Genomic DNA, 22,132 nt, shown 5'->3' with positions numbered 1-22,132 from the left:
ATTGAGGCTTGTCCTTTTCTAGTCTCACAGGAAGAGCTTTTGCTTTTTTTCCCTTCATCCTGGTTGCTTTCATCCCTTCATATCACAAAGAAAGAGAGAGCGGAGAGCTCAGGGAGGGCATTGAGTTTATGATAGAAGAGACAGAAGGAAGAGGACATGTTGAAAGCATGACGGGGCTCTAATTCACCTGTTTTAATGCCCATTCATGTGCTAATGTGTACTTTTATGGATATAATGCCACACTGATGAGGTGTATGGTGTTTACACAAACAGGATGTGTTTGTGAGTGTGTGAGCGGCAGGGGATTTGCGACTGGCTGGATTTTGTTTGTGTGGGAGTCCACGTACTGTGAATTGGTCGGGAGAGAGTTACCATGCTTACAAGTCATCGTCATCACCTTTCCTTAATGTGCTTGTTCCAGTTGTGGCTGCTCAAGTGGTCTATTTTTGATTTTGAGGAGCTGAAAGGCTTGATATCCCCACAAACCAAGACAAGACACACACACACACACACACACACAGGACAGACAGGCCAAGCAGACAAACCACACACACTGAAGAAGGGAAAACACAGGAGACGCAAGGGAAAAGAGGAGAGGGTCACTGCCTAATCCTAACACGGTCGGCGTTTTGGGTTTCTAACTTAATGTGATTTATGGCTTGGTAAAGATCAGAGTGTCTGAGACATGCACCCTGAGGTCAGAGGTCAGGAGAACATCTGTGACTCTAAAAATGACTGTGACCCACTTCTACAGATCTTCAAATATACTGCGTCAGCGAGGTGAGGGATTACTGGGTCAGTCCTCCCAAACTGGACAAACTGGAATAAATGTTCTACTAATGACTAATTTTAAAAGTTAAAATTCTTTCTTTAACACTGGGGTGCAGTAAAATTTCATAAATCTCCCTTTCAGTTGTGCTAGAAGGCAAATTGTCAATGTTTGGAAATGTCTTAAAGTTATTGGATGGATTCAAGACGTTCATGTTCCTCTCAGGATGAATTGTAATTACTCTGATGATCCCCTAAATTTTCTTGCAGCCATGCAAATGTCGAAGCTTTTGGTTTATGATCTAATGCCTGTTAAACCATTGACATTCCTGTCAGCCTCGGTTGTACTTTGTGTGTTGTTTTTTTTTTTTTTTTACATTAGCAAATGGCAGCATTCTGACACCCAAAACTAAGATGGTGAACATAGTAATAATTATACATGGTAAACATCAGCATGTCAGCATTAGCACTGTGAGCACGTCAGCATGCTGATGCCAGCAGAAGAGAGAAGTGACCCTCATCTCTGCTTGGGGCTAGAAGCATTAGCTATGACCAGCACAGCATACGTGAATCTCCAACCAAACTGTCAGCAACCAAGTTGCATAATGGGCAATGTAGGCACCGAGTTTTGACTAGAAAGATAAATACATTTTGTGTACAATGTTAAATCAGTGCAGCACTCTTTCAAAACTCATTTTTGCCCCATGGCCCCATGGTCACATCAGAGCGACATCGACAGGAGTGACTGACGTGACATGCACAACAACTGAGCACTGATGGTGTTCACTGCAGAATCCTGAAGAGCAGGTTGTTTCGTTTTGGCTGTAAATGTTGTCACACTTTGTTGAGCATGTAACTGTAGCAGGGCTTGCCATTAGGAAGCATGAAGTCTTGTTGTTTACTTGTATTTGTAGGCTATTACTGGTGATTTTATTTTGGATGTCATCTGTATCACCTGTTGCTTGTTGAGCAGGTCATTTTTATAGGCGCTCAGCTTTAGTTAGCATCAGCTGCTGCTGGCCAGCCCTGCTGACTCTCTTGTTAGTTGGAAGCTTGCAGCTGACAGGCTGCTACCAGTCCTGAGCTGGTCGCTTGTTATAACTTTTGCATGACACTACTTTCCCCAAATCCAGATTAATTAGGTTTCTCCATGGTGAGAAGTGAGGAATTGATGACTAATTTTATTTTAATGGTTCTTGGATACAAACTTTGCTTTAATCTGAGTGGTTTGAAAGTATGATGTTGTTAGTGAAATAAAAAATACACTTTTTGTTTTTTAGACTAATCAGTCTGAAAATCGGTAATGACATTGAAAACACACAACACTCCTCATTAAGACTTTATTCATGGGTCAGTGGTCCCTTTGTAGATCAAAACCATTTGCATATATGGTAGAAAAATCTTGTAAAGGAGCTGGCTTCATTACTTTTTACAGGTGGAAAGAAAACTGTCAAAGAAATTTCCACAGCATAAAATAAGCAGCCTTTGTTTTATGTCTGTCGCTGACATCCAGTTTAAATTAGGTGACATCTCTTTGAAGTCACCATCCACATTTCTATCAGAAGGAAGATTTCTTCAAGTGCGTTCTGCTCATCCAATTACAGCGTGGCCTTCACAGACAGGCTGGGGAAAAGGGAATATTGCCATTTCATCATTTACTTATCCTTACAGGGCCTTGTCACATTCATGATTCACCTTGTTGCTGCACTCTTTTTTCCTCAGACCACTTCCACAGAAGGCTGTCAGCCTGAATCAGACTGTTTGTGAACCTCTGGGACGAGACAGAGCTTCACTCACAGCCTCCAGGGAGCCCAGTGTTGTTTTCTCAAACCATGAGCCAGCAAATATTTCTGGTATTTGGAGGTGGCACTCGGAGACTGACCTAATTTCATTAGTGACACTGTAGGTAAAACCACAGAGGGTTGGAAAGTACTTCTGATAGCTGTGCCTGAAATCCGCCCGCTGCATGCTATCTCTTACTGTGTTGTATAATATTCCGCCAACATGCAACAACAATCCTCAATCTTTTAATTCAGGCAGCATCTCAAAATTAACACCCACTTTCGTTGGACAGCTTGATCAGCTGATAAATTTATATGGTCAGAAGGAAATTCCACAAATAAAAGAAAATAATAATAATAAACCTAAAATTCAGAATAATGTAATCAAACTTTAGCTCACCTTGTGTCTCTACAGCTGGGCTCCTGCTTCTTCTCACCACGTCTCACTACATTTTTATACAGTGGATGAAACTTGAACTTGAAAACTTGAGAATTATTGATGAAAACCAAGTCAGCAGAGGCTACCTTTAACATCTCTTATGTATTCAGGCGAACACCCAACAGTCAGTTCATACTTCTCTGCCACAGCGGCTCCAAACTCACACACCCCTCGAATCACAACTGGGAGAAACTGAGAAAACTTTAGGGAAGAGAATTTTAGGGAGAATTGATGGTATAGTAACACAAGTAATAAATGCTAAAACTGTAAAACTTGTTTCTAAGAGTCCTTAAAGTTGAAACAGCTGAAAAGAACAGTAATTTCTGCTAATTTTATAACCTGAAGGGCTAATGAGCCACAAGCCTGACTGCTCATGCTGTGTGATTGCAGGAGTTTTTTGACAGGGACAGCGGTATATTGCATTTAAATGAAACTTGTTGAAATCAGCATTACTGGGCACAGTATTATTTAAAAAAAATGCATGTTTTCAAAGTCATTTCCTGTCCTTGGGACCCCTGCTACACAGCAGATCTTATCCAGCTGATAAAGGCTCGATTTTTCTTGCGATTAAATGTGCTGGTGGAAGAACAGATCAAATATATGTGGACGTTTGAAAACCTCTGAGCTAATGTGCGCTAGGACATTTCTATTACTGTTCTTACAAAATAAAAAAGCTAAAAAATTTTTTTTTGATTCATCTGTGATGGTAGAAACATTTTTGTGGGCTGTTTCCATCAGGAAATGTTTGTATATGTGGGAGAGTGGTGTGTCAAAGCAAGATTTGGGGCTAAAATGCAGCAGTGGGGATAACATTAAAACTGGGACATGAGTGTGATGTGGGGAGAGAATCCTTTTTTGAGGAACATGCTTGTAGGGAAATGACAAAAACAGTAGTGTCACAGTGACTTACTAGGGGAAGTGACAGAGGGAGATGATTTCAGAAATGTGGGCACTATTGCATTTATGCAAAAATATGTGAGTGGAAGGAAAAATAAGAACACAGCTTTGTGTTTTGTGATGTGATTCTGTGCTTGTTGGATGAAGCCCTGTCTGAACCTTGACATAGGATAATTCCTGCATATTATAACTTGGCTCTTGAATATGAAATTTCAGAGATGCAGAAAGAGTTTCATTCAGTGGCAATAACAATATCCCCACTGAGTTCATTTGTAGATCTGGGAATGAACACACAAACTAACACATCCCTGCTGCTATGATACCACTCTGCCTGCTACTACGACCCACAAGCTATTGGTCAAGTGTGGGTGAGCTAGTTGCCCCAAATCACATTTGAATGGATTCATTTATGTACGCCCCCAACTTCAAATGAGTCATCAAAACTACTCCAACACTGACAGAAAAGGAGAGGTATTTTGATTTTGATTTCTTCTTTGGTATGTACAGTACCATGAGATAACTGGACATCTAACGCAGAACACAAAACGTCTTTCTTAATTTCACAGTTTCTTTAAAAGAGGTCAGACTGGGCAAAGACATGAGTGGTCAGATAATCATTCAGGTTGCAAACAATACCCCTGTTTAGCCAAAGTTATTTGGAAGAGACAATTAAAGGTGAACAATGAAGTTCTTATCAAAACTGTGACTCCTGGATGAGCTTTGTCCTATAGTACTCATCATGCCACATACTTATAGTTGTCAGCTCAGCCTGTTTTCCTGTGTGATGATTCCTGTGTTTTACCTCCAAACAAAGTGGCTTAGATAATTTGGCTAAATTGTGAGCTTCTTTACAACCTGTCTAATTGTCTGTCAGCTCCTGTTTCTTTCCTGTTTCCCTTCTTTTTAGGGATGTTCAGCTCCCTGATCTCAACTTTAGTTACTTTAGTGAGTACAACATTACAAACTACAAAAATGACACATAAGTTGTGATAAACCCAAATCATCTTTCAAAGGACAGTAAGTGTGACCATGCAAATAAAAAATGCTGAACATCAGCTCTGCTAATCACAGTATGGGATTGCATAACCTCTCCCTGCCTCTGCCTATTTCATATTTTCTCTCACTATCTCATTCTCTCTCAAAATATTTTTCATTTAGGTAAGAGGTTTTCGCTGTAGCCAAATTGGAAAGGAATTATCTTTAAAAGTCAAGCTTCCTCTGCCCACCTAATATGTGAGCGACAGAAGGCCTATAAGCCTCAGAGCTTTCAGATGGTTTATTTTAGCCATGGTGCGATCATGTGCCAGGAGACTGGGACTGAGAGAACACAGCAACTCTAAAATGCAAATGGATGCTCAAACAGTCCAAGAGGACTTTTAACATCGCCGCCCGCTATTACAGTTTGCACACAGGTAACATATGTTCATAGTGTGCTATCACTTGATGTCATGAAACTGGAACAAATTACTGTGAAGAGATACCTGCTGCATTAGTGTCCTATCTGTCTAATGCAATCAGAGTGCTAAATAAACTCTTTAGCAGACCTGTGGTCTGGCTGTGTCTCCACAACAGCTGGCTGCCTCATTCCGTTCTCTTAGAGCGACTGCAGGCCGCTGCCACCATCTCCATTAGATCTGTGGATGTGCAGATTATAGATATTCTCTGTGGGCTTGTCCTCATCGGGCCAACTGGTGCCCTAATCCACTTCCTGTCAAAGTGTGCATCCTGAGCCAGATGAGCCAGATGTTGTGGGTGTGCATACATGTCTGCCTGTGAATGTTTATCACTCAAATCTTCAAGTTTTAGCATGCAACAACAAATTACGCAACTTCTGATAACAGCCACCGGTCTGTCTACACCGAGCATGTTATCCATCAGATCAAGTGTTCCCTGCAGGTACAATTCACGGCTGTTGACAAATATCAGAACCCGCTACTTTTTAATCCTCTGGGGAATGGAAATCAGCCGTCACGGCTGGGCCTCTCAGGTCTGTCTCTGTTAGCATTGAGCACAGTCTGCCCTGTTGGCCTGTTGGGCTGCCTACAGCATGCATGATAATGCAGAATCTCACTGCTGTCTGCTCGTAAACCTCTATAACTCCTGGAGACTGAAGAGATTAAGTTCCAACTCTCAAATGATTAATCAATTTCAATTACCCTCCATGTGATCAATCATATTCTCATTAATGTCTGATGTGTTGCCCACAGCTGTACAGGAACGATTACCAGTCAGCCCTCCGACCTGAGCAGCTTTATTGCTCAAGTCCTTGTAAAATATATTTTACAGTCTTGTAAGAAGCTCAGGCGGCTGGTTGAGGTCGGAGCTGCCTGACGTTTGCATGTCAGCGGTCAGTCAGTGGTATCTTGTGTTGTAACCCAAGTGGTCACTGGCAAGAATAGTCTGCTGATCATCAGGATTTCCCATCTTCCATTCTGTGCTATTAAAAGACAGAACAAACACCTCCTTCACGCTCTGAAATTGGGCAATCCGTTGGTTCCTCCCTTCAAGTGATGAATCTCCTCAGCTTGAGAGCAGAGGTTACGATTAGCCACTGTGAAATAACCAAACACGTATCACGTTACACACTCAGGCTATCGCTGTGCCAAACACTCCAGCATGTTTATTAGCTAGTCACGTTTCACGTTTACCGGGTCACTCCCTCTGTCAGTGATCTGTTTGACCACTTCCTCCGATGAGGAGCAGTGGGGCAGAAATACTGTTGAGTGAGCTCACCTCTCATGTAACTGGAGCCTGACCTATAGATGAGCTGAGCTGCTTTGCTCTTTCTCTCTTGCTCTATGTGGCCTTGACTTTGTTGCCTTTTGGCTCCTGAACACAGATTATCCTGAGCTGAGCAGGGCTGCATGCCCTTGGCATGCTGTCAGGCCAGGTGAGGCTTTCACAACATTTCTCTAAATACTATCCTGACCTCAGATTTAGAGCTGAATAAATGTACTTAAGTGGGAAAAAAAACACAGCCAGGGCGGAGAGCTGGAGGCTGAAAGAGAGCTTGGGATATCATATGCCACAGGGGGTCAAAGGTCAACTCATTTTAAAATAATGAAGCATTACAAGTGAGACTGGTGAGGACATTTAAAAGACACAGCTTGGAAAATAGTGGGAAATTTCTAGTGGAAATAAGGATCATTTGTGAGAGGAAGTGTGAAGGTTATATTTAAACTCTGATTCTGCTTTATTCTGCAGTTTATTTTTGTATTTTTGTTCATCATTTCTAACAGTCAGGATAACATTGCACTCCTCAAAGTAATTGCTGAGATCTGGGAATTCAGCAACATTACAACAACAAAGTCTTATAGGGACAGGAACATGAGCAGAAACATGGTCAGATAATATTTCTATTTCTATTTCTATTTCTATTTATTGCTGTGGGAAGGTTGTGCGCTTGTTGGATTGTAGGTTTCAGAAAGTGCCAAAAAATTGACAGTCACAGCTCTGGGGAGAAAATTGTTTGAGATGCTGTTTGACCATTGGTCAAGTGCTTTGTTGAAGCATGCTGACACCTTTAGATGTGACGAAACTGAATCATCTGAACAAACTTTTCCTCACTCCGGGTGATGTCATGACCGGAATAACTAGCCAGAAACGCTGCCAGCCAATCAGTGTAAAGAGCCACCAGCACGCTTCTTGAACATACAGTGCTCATACTAATTTGATGCTAAAATTGGAAGACACCTCCCCTTAAAAATAACAGTCTTACAGCAGAATCAATATTATTTATGATATGCATGCCATGTCTGCCATCAGAGAGGAGAGTGATGTCCGTGAAGTCCTGCTAATCAATGGGCAGATGGCTCCTCAGCATCACTTCAGTTAAATTTTCTTCCTCATGTTTGATTAGTATTCGAAATGTTGTCTGATTGCAAAGTGGGCTGCTGCACCTCACTGCCGCTCGGTTTATGTGTTATTTCTCAGAGCGGCTGCCTGCAGACGAGAGTCCCTTTGCTTCTGATTAAACCCTTGAAGCAAGGTCTTCATCCTGGCAAGAACCCATGTGTACTTGTGTATGTGTGTGCAGAGAGAGAGGGAGGGAGAAAGACCAGGTCTGTGTGTGTGAGGCAGAGGAGAGTGGAGGGGAGGCAGCAGCGTAGTTCTGTCTGCACGTGTGCTCCGGCCCACGTTATCTACAGGGGGAGACGGGAATAGGGGAGGGGGTGGTGTGGGGGAGCACGACAGGACATTGGCAGTCTGTCAGTCTGTCCTGGTGTCTGCAGAGAAAGAGAAAGAGAGATGAAGGAGGCATATGAAACAGAAAGCACAGGTGACTTGTGGCACTGCCAGGCTGCTCATCACTGACAGCTAACTTTGGCTAACCAGAGGCCCACTGGAAGCCACTGAAGAGGGATTAGACATCTCTCTTACGTCAGTGCAATCACTGGGTTTGATCACAAGCAAATGTGCGTGAGCAAAAAACTGTAAACACATTGTTTACACTGAGATGCAGAAGAGCATCATAGTAACAGCTGGGGATAGAGCTGAACAGAATAGAGTAGAAATGCCAGGCAGTGACATGATGGATTCTGGCTGATGGTTTTAGTGTAGTCTTGTTTGGGGGAACTCATCGTTAAACAGATGAACACAGCCAGGAAAATCAAAGACACTCAAAGTTGCCGTCTGCCTGACCTTGTGTGCCCCACACACATATATACACACAGATCCACACACACACACAGTAGTCATTAAGACCTGGTTCTGTATTGTGCTGGGACTGCAGTGAAGGCTATTACACTCCCTGGATCTGTCTCTCAATAATGCATGATTAATTAGCCAACTCTGAAATAGAGTGAAACTGAGCACGGGGTGGAAACTAAACAGGGACTCAGTAGGTAGCCTCTGTCTCATGCAGACTAGCCTGCATACACACACAGTCCCTCTCTCTTCTCTCTCTCTCTCTCACACACACACACACACACACACACCAGAGTGTGGTCTATGCTCCGCTATGCAGACTGTGTGTCTTACTTTCAAGACCCGTTAGTTTTTGCCTTATGTGCATAGTGGAACTCTTCAGGTCCAGAGTGAGGACTAAAATAAGCTGCTTTTTAAAAGATGCTCTGTAAATATTCCTATATTAACAATGAGAAAAATAACTGTGTAACACGTAAGAGGTTTTTTCAGTGCACTCTGTCCCATCTATTTCATCTATCTCTTCCTCTTTTCGGGTTCTCCTTTGTGTGCCAGATTGTACACAAAAGCCATCAGACTTCACTCCATACGTTTCCAGATCTGGATAATGTGAGCATTGGTGGTTCAGTGGTAGAATTCTCGCCTGCCACGCGGGAGGCCCGGGTTCGATTCCCGGCCAATGCAGCATGCTTTTGGCAGCGGCCGTGGTGCAGCAAGTTAAGAGTGCGGCTTTGGACCGCCCAGATATCTCCAGGGCGATTCCTCGACCAAGCACAATGGATATGGGTGGTGGTGAAGGTGGCCCGCCCCCCGCCTCTGCAACCATGGCTGTGGTGCCCCTGAGAAAGGCACAGTTCCACTCCAGCTCTCTGGGTGCCTTACTTGGTAGCCCTCTGCCCCAGCGTCTCTAGTGCATGTGCATGCTTGTGTGAGTGTGTGTATTTCACTTGGTGTGGGTAAAATGCAGAGGATAAATTTCCCCAACTTGAGGGATCAATAGAGGAATAAACTTAAACCTAAACAAATCCAAACTATTTGTGTACTCAGAAGTTTTCCTTCAACTAGATCTCAGGTCTGCTGTAGGCAACAGACAGTTAATGTATTACAGAGAGTCAGAGAAAGAAAGACTGAGAGAGGGTATCATCCATGAATAGGGAGTATTCAGCTTCATTCCCACAGAGACTAGACTGGGCTGGAGTTTCACCCTGGTCTGGTCTGTTGAAATACAAACCTCTCTCATCACAGACTCTGATTCCCACTAGAAACACATTATTGATTCCTCTCTGCGACCCCTCCATATTTTAGTATTGCTAAGGTGAAAATGGATAACAGGAAAGCTCATATCAGCAAGTAGCTGAACAGTACCGCATTGTGGTAACTCCACTCTACTGAAGAGGACAACTCCTCCTGAAATCACTCACAGCACCAGTGGCTGCACACAATTATGATCCTGTGCTCATTCTGCCCTGTGCCAATAATGAATACATGGATACACAAACACAAGATGGGATTGTGAAGTAGCATTCGAGAACAGCTGCTGTTGAAAGTGAAGCTCTGCTTGCATAAGCTGCCCACTGTCCTGCTGAGAAAGTGCAGCAGTTGTTGTGTTCGCCAGGTCAGTTTCCCGAAACAAGATGTAACACCTCTGTTGGTTTCTGTGTGAGGAAAGCTTCTTCTCTTAGTTTGTGGGTTGTGTTTGCCTCTGGGTTGGCATGTTAGGAAAACCATAAGCTCCGACTTCAGAGCAGGAGAAGAAAGCTGTGAGTATATTATTACAAATAGTAATCAAAATCTTGTGCAGGAGTTGAGGTAGTGGATGATGATGTGACAGTCTCACTTCCTCTTTCTCTCTCACGCTCCTCCTCCGGAGTCAGGGAGTTTGATGCGATGACTCACCGTTGTTGGAGGTGGTTTTTTTAGCAGCTTGAGTGACATCTGCGCATCTTTTCTTTTTTTTTTTTTTTTCTTTTTGCATTAACAACAGCAATCCCTCTTTTCAGGAGCACAGATGCAGGTCTAGATTCAGAGACGAGCTGCAGATTGATCCATGCGATTAGTACTCTCCTGAGCCACATTCATCTACTTCTATCATTATTCCTACAATAGAGGAAACAGGTTGATTGAGAGGCAGAATTATCGCCAGGGAAAGAGGAGAGTGCCAACATCTGAGCTTTTGTAGCTACTCTGTAAAAATCCCCTTGTAGAGACATTCAAAATATCTTGTAGTCTACTTATATTTGCTGGTATTAATCAAAAACATTGGCCGCTGAATTGGGCCTGATGTGAGAGATGAAACATCAAAAAATCAAGTTCAAAATCTAATTAAACTTTAACTTAGCTCAGTTTAGCACTACTAATGTAAAAGGAGTTTTGCATTGTCTCCTCTATGACTCACTGTAGTGTAACAAGGCCACGATCCCTCACCAGCTTCCTATTGATATAGGAATTGCTCTTTATATAGATTGGTTATTGTGTGCTGCTGATACTGCTGTTTTTTCACTACCGTAGCTAATGAGCATGCCTCAGAGCAATTATTAATAATACAGCCGATTAATACCGTATGTGTGTGAGATGTTTCCTGATGGTAGAATATGCAAACAAAAACCCAGTAAAAAAGGGAAAATGTGTGTATTTGTTTGGTCACTTGAAGCTGCCCTGTTCAAATAAGATTGAGGAAATACATGCTGACCTCGTAGACCAATGGCACAGTGTCCTGGACTTAGTCATGTGAGTGCATCACACACACGCACACACACTTGTGAGCAAGCAGGGGAGAAGTGCTCTTATGGACCCTGATCTGAAAACAGGTTTGCCCAAGCTGTTTGTACTGGCGTTGCTCCAGACTACAGCCGCTCACAGTGTGACTGAGTGCAGAGAGGGGAAAAAAAATATAGAACATTTTATGGAAAAAAAAAAAAAAAGAACAGATAAGAAGAGCAAACTGTCACAGGGAAAAAGGGCAAACATTACAGAGCTAAATGTAAAGAAGAAAAAGCTTACACAACAGAGTGAAGAAATAGGAAAGAATGGAGGAAGAAATGGTCAGAAGTGGGGGAGGAAGCATAGACAGGCATGTTTGGGTTCTTTCTTTGACCTCTCATTTCGATCAGGGCAAATTTGTGATTAATGGATTTTCACATGGACATGGAATCACTCTCCACTTCCCTGTGACATTCTTCCCAATCTGTTGGCTCTTTCCCGGCCTGATCCTAGTTCAGAGCTGTGGGTGTCTTTCCACCCACACCGCGGGTCATGGCAGAGAGTAAACACTGCACTAAGTAAATGCCCGCTAGGACTCAGCTCAGAAGGAGAGGGTTTGTTGCACTGGCCTGCACATACAGAAGTTTATTTATTTACACCTCTGTAGGCAGAGGCACACACAAACACTTAAATATGCATGCAGTTAAAACTTGCCTTGCTGGATTTGTTAATGTCGGATCTGTCAAACTTCTTCGATGGACACAGCTTGTGATATGTAGTCATACAGCTAAACTTTAAAATAGCACACCTGAGTAGGTTCCTTGCTGGATGATAGGATTTTTAATCTTTGTTCACATTTAGCCAAGCAGGTTTTATAGTGAATATACAAACAAACAACAACATTTAGCTCTTTAGGTAGCGGATTTCGCAAGCTATGAAAAGACCCATGAGCTCAGCTATGCCACAAATGAAATGTGAATAACAACTGTAAATGAAAGGAGTTCAACTCTGTGATACAGTAGTAATTACTACAAATCGTATTACATCAATGACCAGGATGTAGGACTTTTCCTACCTCACTGTGTATGCTAAGCTGTCGGTGTGGAGACTGAGTCTCTGTGTCCCACTAGGCAGTGGATATTTCCCAACACCAGCAGCTTTGTGGGACTGAAACAGCTCAGCTGCATTATGGTGAGCTGTGGAGCGGCCTTGTATGGCCTTTTTCTGTTGTACTCATAAGAGGTGGCGTAACAAAGGGACACATGACGTTGGTTTTGGATTGTGAGAGATAAGAGGCCCACTGAGGTCAAACTTCAGATTATTTATTGGCTTATCACAAACTGTAGGCAATGTGGTCAACGAGTCCCCCCCCCCCCCCCCCCCCCCCCCTCCAACCACCCACCCCAAATCTTTTTTACTATAGAGCTGTACCACACATCTGTAAAAGCCAGAGGAGTGGAGTCTGCTACACTGAAACCTTTAATCCTCAGTGGTTTTAGAGAATTTGAACAATAATATAATAATAATAATTGATAACACAGACTGTTATCAGCTTGATGGGTAAGTTTCTTTAGATATTGAATAAGATTTCTGTTTCTCTTTTCATCTACACTGTCAATAGGCCTGGGAGTATCCGTTAAACATTAAGAATAAGTGCTCTCAGTGACATCAGAGGGAGAGCCTGTGAGAAAATCCTCTCCTTTATCATTCAGGTGTATTGCAGTTAGGTGTTGCCATTTCCATTAATCATCTAAACCGATTGAATTGACTGAAATTGACCGTGTTGACTATTCACTCCAGCGCTTTCTGATTGCTCCGCTGAATTGCACATATTGCACAGTAGCAATTCCCAGCCAAAGAGCAATGTCACAATTACTCTCCTTCTCCCCTCCCCGGAGATTACAGCATTGAGCTGCTGATGCAGTTGCGTACAGTACAGCGGCCCCTGAAACACTGGTTTTTCTGCACCGCGGCTCTTTTTTGTGTTCTCACGCTCTTTTTTGCCCAGCCTATCACCTTTCTCCATTTCTATCAAAGGACATCCATCAGCGAAATATGGCTCCACCTTCTCTTGTTACCCCAACAGCACTGTGTCAGCTCTCTGAGCCAGGGAGCACTGACGGCTGCTGCCGGTGGAGGGGAGGTTACAGACAACACACTCCAACGCTGCACACATTTATCTCCATCAAAATTATATGTCACTGTTCCTGAGTGATTCACTGAATATTCAACGCATACAGCGAGTGCCTCGTGAGTTCCCATTAAGATGTTTACAATACAGATATAGAGGGAATTAGCAAGCAGCACTCATCATTAGCCTCTCCACACATGAATGATCATGACTTCTAGCTCATTATTCCTTTTCATCCTGTTTCCCCCGTCTTGGTCAGCTGTTTATGAAGGCAGAACGAAGCAAGGGATTAACCTCTTTCTCCTCTCCATCACATTTGTCTTTGTGGCCCCTCCTCTGTATTTTCAACTACCAGCTGTAAAAAAAATTCATTCCCATTTAAGAGATGAAATCTGACATTTGTCAGAAAAATAGCACTTGATTGCTACTCTAACTGTGGAAGAGCATGGGGTAATGTGTAAGAATAGTTGCCATGACTACATTGACATCATTTCTGGCAAACAGGATTGAGGCTTTTCAATAGAGGATCTGTGCAAATTCTGATTTGAGGGTGTCTCTGAGCTTGTATATGCTAACGTTTCTGTTACTGTCTTGTGATGATGATGATGCATGTTGTTTGCGTGACATCATCTGTTTCAATGCCTGCACAGAGATGGATCTCACCCACACAGATGAGGGGAGAAGACAGAAATCTGTTTTAAGGAGTGAGCAGCGGGTGTGGGGGAGAAGGTTACAGTCCAAATCGAAGAGCTGCGGGGGGAGGGGAGGGGGGATACAAATCACAATGACAGGGACAGCCTGCTTACTGTAGCACACTCCATTCAGTATTCATGGCAATGTGACACATTCCCACTGCAATGGATGGCTTTCACTCTAAAACCCATTCTATCCACAAGCTCTGGCTGTTCATTTCACAGCGTAATTGAATTTCTCAAAAAGTCGATCCCACTGCAAGGGCACAGCTTTGCCATGTCGTGCGCCGTCTGAGGCAGGACAACAGCAAAAACATGGAGTGATCTCATCTCCGTGCCATGCCTGTGTTGTTTAGCTTAATACGTCTCTGTCCTGTTCTACTGGCTGATTCGTGACACAGCACCCGTCATGCTAAACATAATCCTCCAACATGAAACCAAATAGTGGAGCAGAATGGTATTTAAATAGGAGGAGCACAGCTGATCCCCTATTGTGTAACCTTCCTTCTCCTCCAGATGGCTTGATATGAATCTTTCCAGGGGTCAAAACACTGTAGCCCGGCTCAAATAGGAAACCGCTGGGTGCTACATGGCATGAATACGCTCATTATTCCACATAAACACCACTTCATTCCCTCTGCTGATGTATGGCAAGTGAGCTCAGGCTCAGCCTCACAGAGAAATGTCTGTGTTTGTCCATGCATGCAGGTATGAGAGTGTGTGTCGGGGAGGGGGGGGGGGGGGGGGGGGCTGTGGTGGCAAATATTACCACTGCTTATATTAATGACATTCCTGGCACTGGTGTGAAAAAGAGCTGTCTGGCTTCCCTCTGCCTGCCACAGCATTTGTAAACAACTCAGAAGGAAGCAGCACGTAATACCCCATCCCCATACACACCTCGCTCAAGAAGACTGTCATGTACCACAGACTCATTTTCTAAACTTTTAAATGATTTTCCTGTGTAAACAGTTCATACGTGCTGCAGATGAATCACTCTCTGCTGCTTTCATCTCCACAGTCAAGTATTTAAAGACCATCATTCCTTTGAATATAAAGGAAGAATAAAGCAGGTGCTTGTGCATGTGTGCATGAAGTTATAAATTCCACTGAGCAGCGTAATCTTAGATTGCTATCACTACAGAGCCGCTATGAATACTAATTGAGCACCTCCTCCTCTTCCATGGCTAAGACTGTATTTCAATAACAGAGCAGTAAAACTTCTGTTCCGAACAGGATCACATTTAGTCAGCTGGTAAATGATATATGTTCACAGAGAACTTCTTTACAGACAAAGTTACAGATGAGATCTGTGCTGAAGAGAACCTTGTGTGTTGGGATGTAATGTAAGATAACATTTAAAAAAACCTTCTAAAGGCTGACAGAGGGTTGTAAGACACAGCACTGGTATTCTGCCAGAACTGCACTGAACTGATAGGCAACAAAAACTACGCCAAAAAAAAGCTAAACTAAACTGGGGGCTTGAACAACATTGTCTCCAACATAAAGCCAAAAGTCAAACGTGATTCTTCCTGTAAGTAATGGTACAGTTTAGGAAAGAGGGAGCCATCTAAGCAAGTGCTACATGAGTTTCCTAACCTAAAATTGAAAAGGGGCAATAAAAAAGTACCTGCTTTATCCTTCAGGTGAACATTTTGAGCTCAAGATACCAAGAAAGGCCACATGGTGAAGCATGAAACGGTGAAGTCATGTTTCCAAACACTGTTTGAGCTTTGAAGTCCGCTGGAAAGAGCAGGATCTAATAAATCCATCCAAGCTCTCTCAGTGCAAGTCAAATAACCAAAAGAAATGAATGCAGTGTGTGACAGCTTTCATTATACAGCAGTTCACATGAGCAAGGCTTTTGTGCCAGTTCTATTAATTCAGTGTGCCAAAACCCAGTTTCTTTCCATATGAAACAGAGCATTTTTTTCCATTCTTTTCTTGGTAGTGAGCAAGCAAAGAGTGGCACATATTCTTATTACCCACTCTTACATTTCATTTCTCCACGAGCATCGAGCATGTGATGTTACACATGTCAGATTAAAATCCACTGACCACATCTGGGACTTCAGCAGCTGCAGAGCTAGAGAGAAAAGGATTTCACAGCTTTGTGAAGAGGGGGGGGGGGGGGTCTATGTGGACTGACTTCACTAAAAAATTTGTATGAGTCATGCTAAAACATCTCACTTCATTAGCTGTGTTTACCTCCAGGTCCCTGGCAGACAGACTCACAACAACAGGAGGAAACTTTTGCCATGCACCAGATCCATACTCTGGTGTAGAATAACAAATAGGTCATTGTTAAGCATGGTGTGGGACTATTGTTTCACCTATCTACGGCCAAAACTAATACTCACTTGCCCGGTAAACACAGCGGGAGAATGAGCAGAAGGATTCTGGATGTTCTCATGGTATTTTTTACAATGCTGGGAAAACTTATTTGTTGTTGAATAGCGATGCAGCCTGGAAACATGTCTGAACATTTGGTCATAGTCACACATTTCCTGCACTGTGAGGGGGAAAAAAAGCCCTGCTCTGGTGGCCTTGGTGTGTCTCCAAGGCTCCCACAGTGTGTTTAGTTTGTACTCGGGTCATCCATCACACAAGCTCCTCGGTGGTGGGGGGACTCATCTCTCACCCCTGCTGAGACTCAATCTGGAGGTTGGAAGAACTCTCCATTGTGCCTGCAGCATCCTGCAGCCCTCCGGCGCTGGTCTAACTGCATTTTATAGCACTTTGTTTATGGCACTGGGATGTGGTTCTGAGCTAAACATCAACTGTGTGTATTGTGATAAGCCACAATTAACCCTCATATGTGTGCATATGGAGGTTAATGTACACATCAGCTATTCTTTTCAGAGATCTGCAGGCTTGAGTGAGAAAAGGAGTAATACTATGGAAACAAAAACACACACAAGAATGACTTTAAAAGAGTGATGAAACCCACCCTCTGTGCTTCTCTCCTCTTTGTAGTCCTTATAAAACAAATTTTCTCACAGAGGATATAGCAGACTGCCCAACACCACTCTGTTTGCTACAATGAATCATGTACTATGAAGCGTATATATGCTCATTTTGACTGAGCATAGAAAGAGGAGAGGCATGTGTCCATTTTCTCATTTCTGCTGTCATGATTCTGTGAGGAACATGACTTGGACAACAGACTATCTAAATGAATTATTATTGATTCAGACCAATCATATACGCCTCTGAAATTATATTGACTCCCCTGCTGTTCCCTCTAGAGAGCCTGTAAGTAGCTGACAGCTCTCCTATAAATCAGCTCTCAAAATTTAACATTTACAGACCTGACATACAGCATTTGAGTGGGTTTTTGAGTCAGGAAATACTTTTGTGTCTCAGCTTCCCCCTCCAAAGAACAGCCTGTCTGCACTCCTCCTCCCTTGCCCTGCCACCTTCCTCCCAGCTGTATAATTCATGTGGCATTGCATTTATTGTGCAAACACACAGTGCAAGAGCCCATGTTAGGTAAGAACAGGCTGTGGCGTCAAACACCTTGGGCCTGACAGGAGAGACAGCTTAAGCCCTGCACTGCACAGCTGCTGAAAACATGTAACCAGCACACAGGCACTGGAGAGCAGCCCAGGGATCATTGTGTAACTATTCTTTCTCACAGTCTACAGAAATTAAGAGGTCCTGTTTGTTTTTATCATAAAATAGCATTAAAAGGCACTCTGAGTAAAAGAGTTAGGTTCAGACACACAGCTTTAGCTGGCTCAAGGAACATCAAAATGTCATTGGTTAGAAGCAAGGAACACAACCAGTGACAGGTGTGTCCCTCCGCCACGGAGACGAGCAAGCTCTGTTTAACCCGTTGGTGGGAAGAGTAGAGCCAAATGTGGTTTCATTTCAGTGTCGACTCTGGCCGGCAACAATAATTACACAGAATAATGTAATTACATTATCATAACAGCAGACTCGTTGTTCAGCTATACGTTTTATGCACGACCAAGCACCGCCTCTGAGCTCAGAGGAGCTTTAAGAGGAATTGGTATCATGTAAACAGACATGTGCATGCATGTCAGTCTTTTACCCTTCGACCATATTGGTGTTAAAATGTCTAACTATTATTGCAGGAATCGTGCTGACACCCCAAACGAGATTTTCAAAAGATATTTAAGCAAAGACCTGCTGGAATAAAATAGTCCAGCTCACATGAAAGGCAAACCACTACCGTAAATAGAAGCCTGTGGTTGATTGAGCCCAAGTTTATCCAATCACAGTGGCGGTTGGAATGTTTATTGATGACGAGGCGGCGCGTAACCAATAGAAACACATTACTGGGTGTTGACCTCTGTGAGCCGCATCACCACCTCCTCCGTGTCCGTGGCGGAGGACTACTATAAAAACAAATCAGCCCAAGTTTTAAAGGGCAGAGTTGTAAAAACTCCCAGGCTGTGGGGAGTTAGCTTGGTATCCTGCGACTCGGAATTCAACTATAACCCACAGAAGTAAAATCGCCTGGAGCACTATTGAGACACAACATCGGCAACATCATTTTGTATCTCCTTTAGAAAGATATAGATATCGAGGCTGTGCAACATTGACGGACTGTGGCTAGTGCAAGAAGGACCTGCTGTGAATTTCCATGTAAGTAAAGATGAACGCAAACGTTTGAAACTGAAATAGTCGTGCATTTATTTCTTGATATCTCCCTATTGAGTCTCAGAGTGTGACACTCAGTGGTGTTATTGAACGTTGGTCTTACAGTCGAAATATGCAGGCTGTAGCCGGTTAGCTAATTAAAATGCTACGTATCTCACTATCGATCAACGCGCTCGTCAGTCCAGATTAAAGCGAATTTTCCTTTTCTGTTGCCGTTAACAGCAACGTTAGCTTCCCGTGCCCGTTTATCTTTTGCCTGCTACGGACGATGTCACGGCGAGCCAACGCTGATAATCAGCTTGGTCGGGCTAAACATTAACAGTATGCTGTGTGTAGATAGCTAGCTTGCTACATTTCTTGTTCACACCCTTCGTTAACTTGGAAAGCTAATGCTAGTTGGTCGGTTGTGTCGGAGCGGTGATAAAGCAGCTCGGTTTGTCGTTTTTATTGTTATTGTCGCCACGTAATTAAGCGAGCGTCTCTCGCTGTGTTGTCGAGATGGCTTTATGACCGTGGTTAGACTTTGAATGATGATTATGTAACAGTAATTCTCGTCGCAAGCTTGTACGTGCTCGGGAAAGCACTAGAATATAGCCTGGATAGGTTAAAAAAAAAAAAAAAGAAAATCCTTTTGACTATTGACACCTGCTATCAGATCCGCCACCCTCCGCAGAGGTCAACCATGGTTGCCTTTATCTGCCACACTAGACCGCTGGGGAGCACACACTGCTGACACCGTCTGTGAGTCAGTGGCCTGTGTTTATTTATAGCTGTTGATATTGTACAGCTGAGATACAGCATTGCTGTGTGGAGGGGTTAGTGGATGGTGAAAACAATGTGCTGACTTAATACAGATGACAAGTTATTCATGATGAAGGTTTCTAATTTGAAAACACTGCCCTTTTTGTGTGTGGTATCAGAGTCTCAATGCTTTTCCTTTCATTTCAGGATCCTGACTCTAACCCTGCTGCAGGAAGGATATTCACTTTGGCAGCAAGTACTCAATCAGAGTTTTTTCATCAGACTGGTCACTGCTGCCTTGGAGGTTTTTGCAACACTCAGAAAAAGCAACTCTGTGACAGAAAAAGAATCGTCCTCGCCACTGAAGCAGCTATGCAGCTTGAAATTCAAGTAGCACTCAACTTTATTATTTCCTATTTATACAACAAACTCCCTCGACGACGTGTGAATATCTTCGGCGAAGAGCTTGAGAGGCAGCTGAAGAAAAAATATGAAGGCCACTGGTATCCGGATAAGCCATATAAAGGTTCAGGGTTCAGGTGCATCCATGTAGGGGAGAAGGTGGACCCTGTGGTGGAGCAGGCAGCCAAAGAGAGCGGGCTGGACATCGAAGACGTCCGGAATAATCTCCCTCAGGACCTTAGCGTGTGGATCGACCCGTTTGAGGTTTCCTACCAGATTGGGGAGAAGGGACCGGTCAAGGTGCTTTATGTGGATGATAACAATGAGAACGGGTCAGAGTTGGACAAAGAGATCAAGAACAGCTTTAATCCTGAGGCCCAGGTCTTCATGCCAATCAGTGACCCTGTCGGGGCTTCCTCAGAGTCCAGCTCTCCCTCCCCTCCTTTTGGGCAGTCCGCTGCTGTGAGCCCCTCCTTCATGCCACGCTCCACCCAGCCCTTAACCTTCACCACTGCCACCTTCGCCGCCACCAAATTTGGCTCCACTAAGATGAAGAGCAGTGGCCGCGGTAACAACAGCAATGCCGGTAGTAGCAGCAAGGTGGCCCGCACCTCCCCTACCAATAACCTGGGTCTGAATGTCAACACCCTACTGAAGCAGAAAGCCATCTCCACCTCCATGCACTCACTGTACGGGCTGGGCCTGGGTCAGCAGCAGCAACAGCAGCAGAAGGCCTCTGCTCTTTCCCCTAACGCCAAGGAGTTTGTGTTCCCCAGCCTCCAGGGCCAGGCCAGCCCTGGAGCCGTGTTCCCCGGGGAGGGCTCCCTGGGGCTCGGCCCTCTGCAGTACAACAATGCCTTTGACATGTTTGCAGCCTACGGAAGCCTCAACGACAAGTCTCTTATGGATGGCCTCAACTTCAGTCTGAGCAACATGCAGTATTCTAACCAGCAATTCCAGCCAGTCATGGCTAACTAAACTCATCATCAAGATGTTATTTATGAATGATGGTGGCTCAAAGAGAAGGAAAAACAAAACGCACACTTAGAAACTGGACTTTCAAGGATATAGTGTCTAGTCAGTCAAGCGCATGTGCCCAAGGGTGTTTTTACTGTGCCCCCTTGAGTTTGTTTCTACTAAAAGCTTGTACAAACACATCCAAGCTTGGTTACTTCAATTCAACATGCATCATTGTTTTTCTTTTTCCTTTTTGCCAACCAAGCACAAAATTTTTTACTATGTTGAGAAAATACTCCTAAAAAAAAAAAGAAAAAAAGAAAAAGAAAATGAAAATACAAGCTTCAAGTTTTGGCCTCTTACAGTATTTTACAGGTGGTAAGACAAGGCTGATTTTTATGAATTGGCACTACTAAGTGGGGTTACTTGGTCTTTTTCTAATTGTATAATTTAATTTAGTACAGAGTTTGTAAGATATCAGAGTATATATTGTTTCTATGACATGGTGTTGCATTTATATCTTTTTACTACTCCAGTGATCTGTGATGGCTGCAGCAGCTTTTCCTTATTATTTTTTCTTTTTTTAAAGATAATTGTTAAAGAAATCCATCTTTAAAAAAAAAATACATCAAATATTCTAAAGATTGTGTACAGAGTATTCCTTAGTGGTGGAATTCAAGTGTAGGAATATTTGCTTTTTCTGAAAGATGAATTGTATTTTCTGTTAAGAGGTTAAAAAGATTTTGCTATACTATGGACAAATGTAATCGTATGAATATTAATTTTGTACCTACATTGTGCAATACTTGATAAAAAATACGGTATAACAAAGTATTTTGAGTCAGTGTCTTACATGTCAAGAGGGACTGAAATAGTTTATATTGTTAAGTTTGTATTAAATGCTTAAAAATTATATGCTTGTCTTTATTTTTTTTAATTTCATATTTGCACCCTGGTCTTTTTAATAAAATAAACTACAGTTGAACATGATCTGTGAAAAGCGGACTTTATTTATTGCCTGTTTAAGCACAGCACAGATGTCTGTTTTTAATATTTAACCAGTAGCAGACTTTGCCACTGGGGAGTCCTCTGCCTGAGCACATAACAGTGATAGTCACATGCTAGGAGTTACCACTCTGTGTCATGAGGGCAACTTGAAGTTAAAAATGGAGTCTTGACTGTGCAGTCTGTGTGTATGTGTATGTGTGTGTGTGTGTGTGTGTGTGTGTGTGGCAACATAAATCCTGGAGCTTATGTACTGTAAACTTTGGATCTCTTCTGGGCTTGAAGGCGGAGGTTAATGTCTCAGTAATCCGGGGGTGTAGCCATGTGACATCATGGCTGTGAAGACAGG

General features: G+C 43.2%; 1 protein-coding gene and 1 non-coding gene across 2 annotated transcripts; both read left to right on the top strand.

The window, feature by feature from the left end:
- Positions 1–9,142: 9,142 nt before the first annotated feature.
- Positions 9,143–9,213, top strand: trnag-gcc. The gene has a single exon. It is a non-coding gene; the product is annotated as a tRNA-Gly (tRNA).
- A 9,230-nt stretch (positions 9,214–18,443) lies between these two features.
- Positions 18,444–21,691, top strand: tob1b (transducer of ERBB2, 1b). Its single transcript, XM_041029296.1, has 2 exons — positions 18,444–18,663; positions 19,627–21,691. Exon 2 carries the CDS (start codon positions 19,792–19,794, stop codon positions 20,797–20,799), a length of 1,008 nt encoding a protein of 335 aa, XP_040885230.1. The 5' UTR covers positions 18,444–18,663; positions 19,627–19,791; the 3' UTR covers positions 20,800–21,691.
- The last annotated feature ends 441 nt before the right edge of the window (positions 21,692–22,132 follow it).

Source organism: Toxotes jaculatrix, chromosome 21 (assembly GCF_017976425.1).
Source record: "Toxotes jaculatrix isolate fToxJac2 chromosome 21, fToxJac2.pri, whole genome shotgun sequence".
Lineage (NCBI taxonomy): Eukaryota > Metazoa > Chordata > Actinopteri > Toxotidae > Toxotes > Toxotes jaculatrix.
This window is presented reverse-complemented; position numbering and strand designations above follow the sequence as displayed.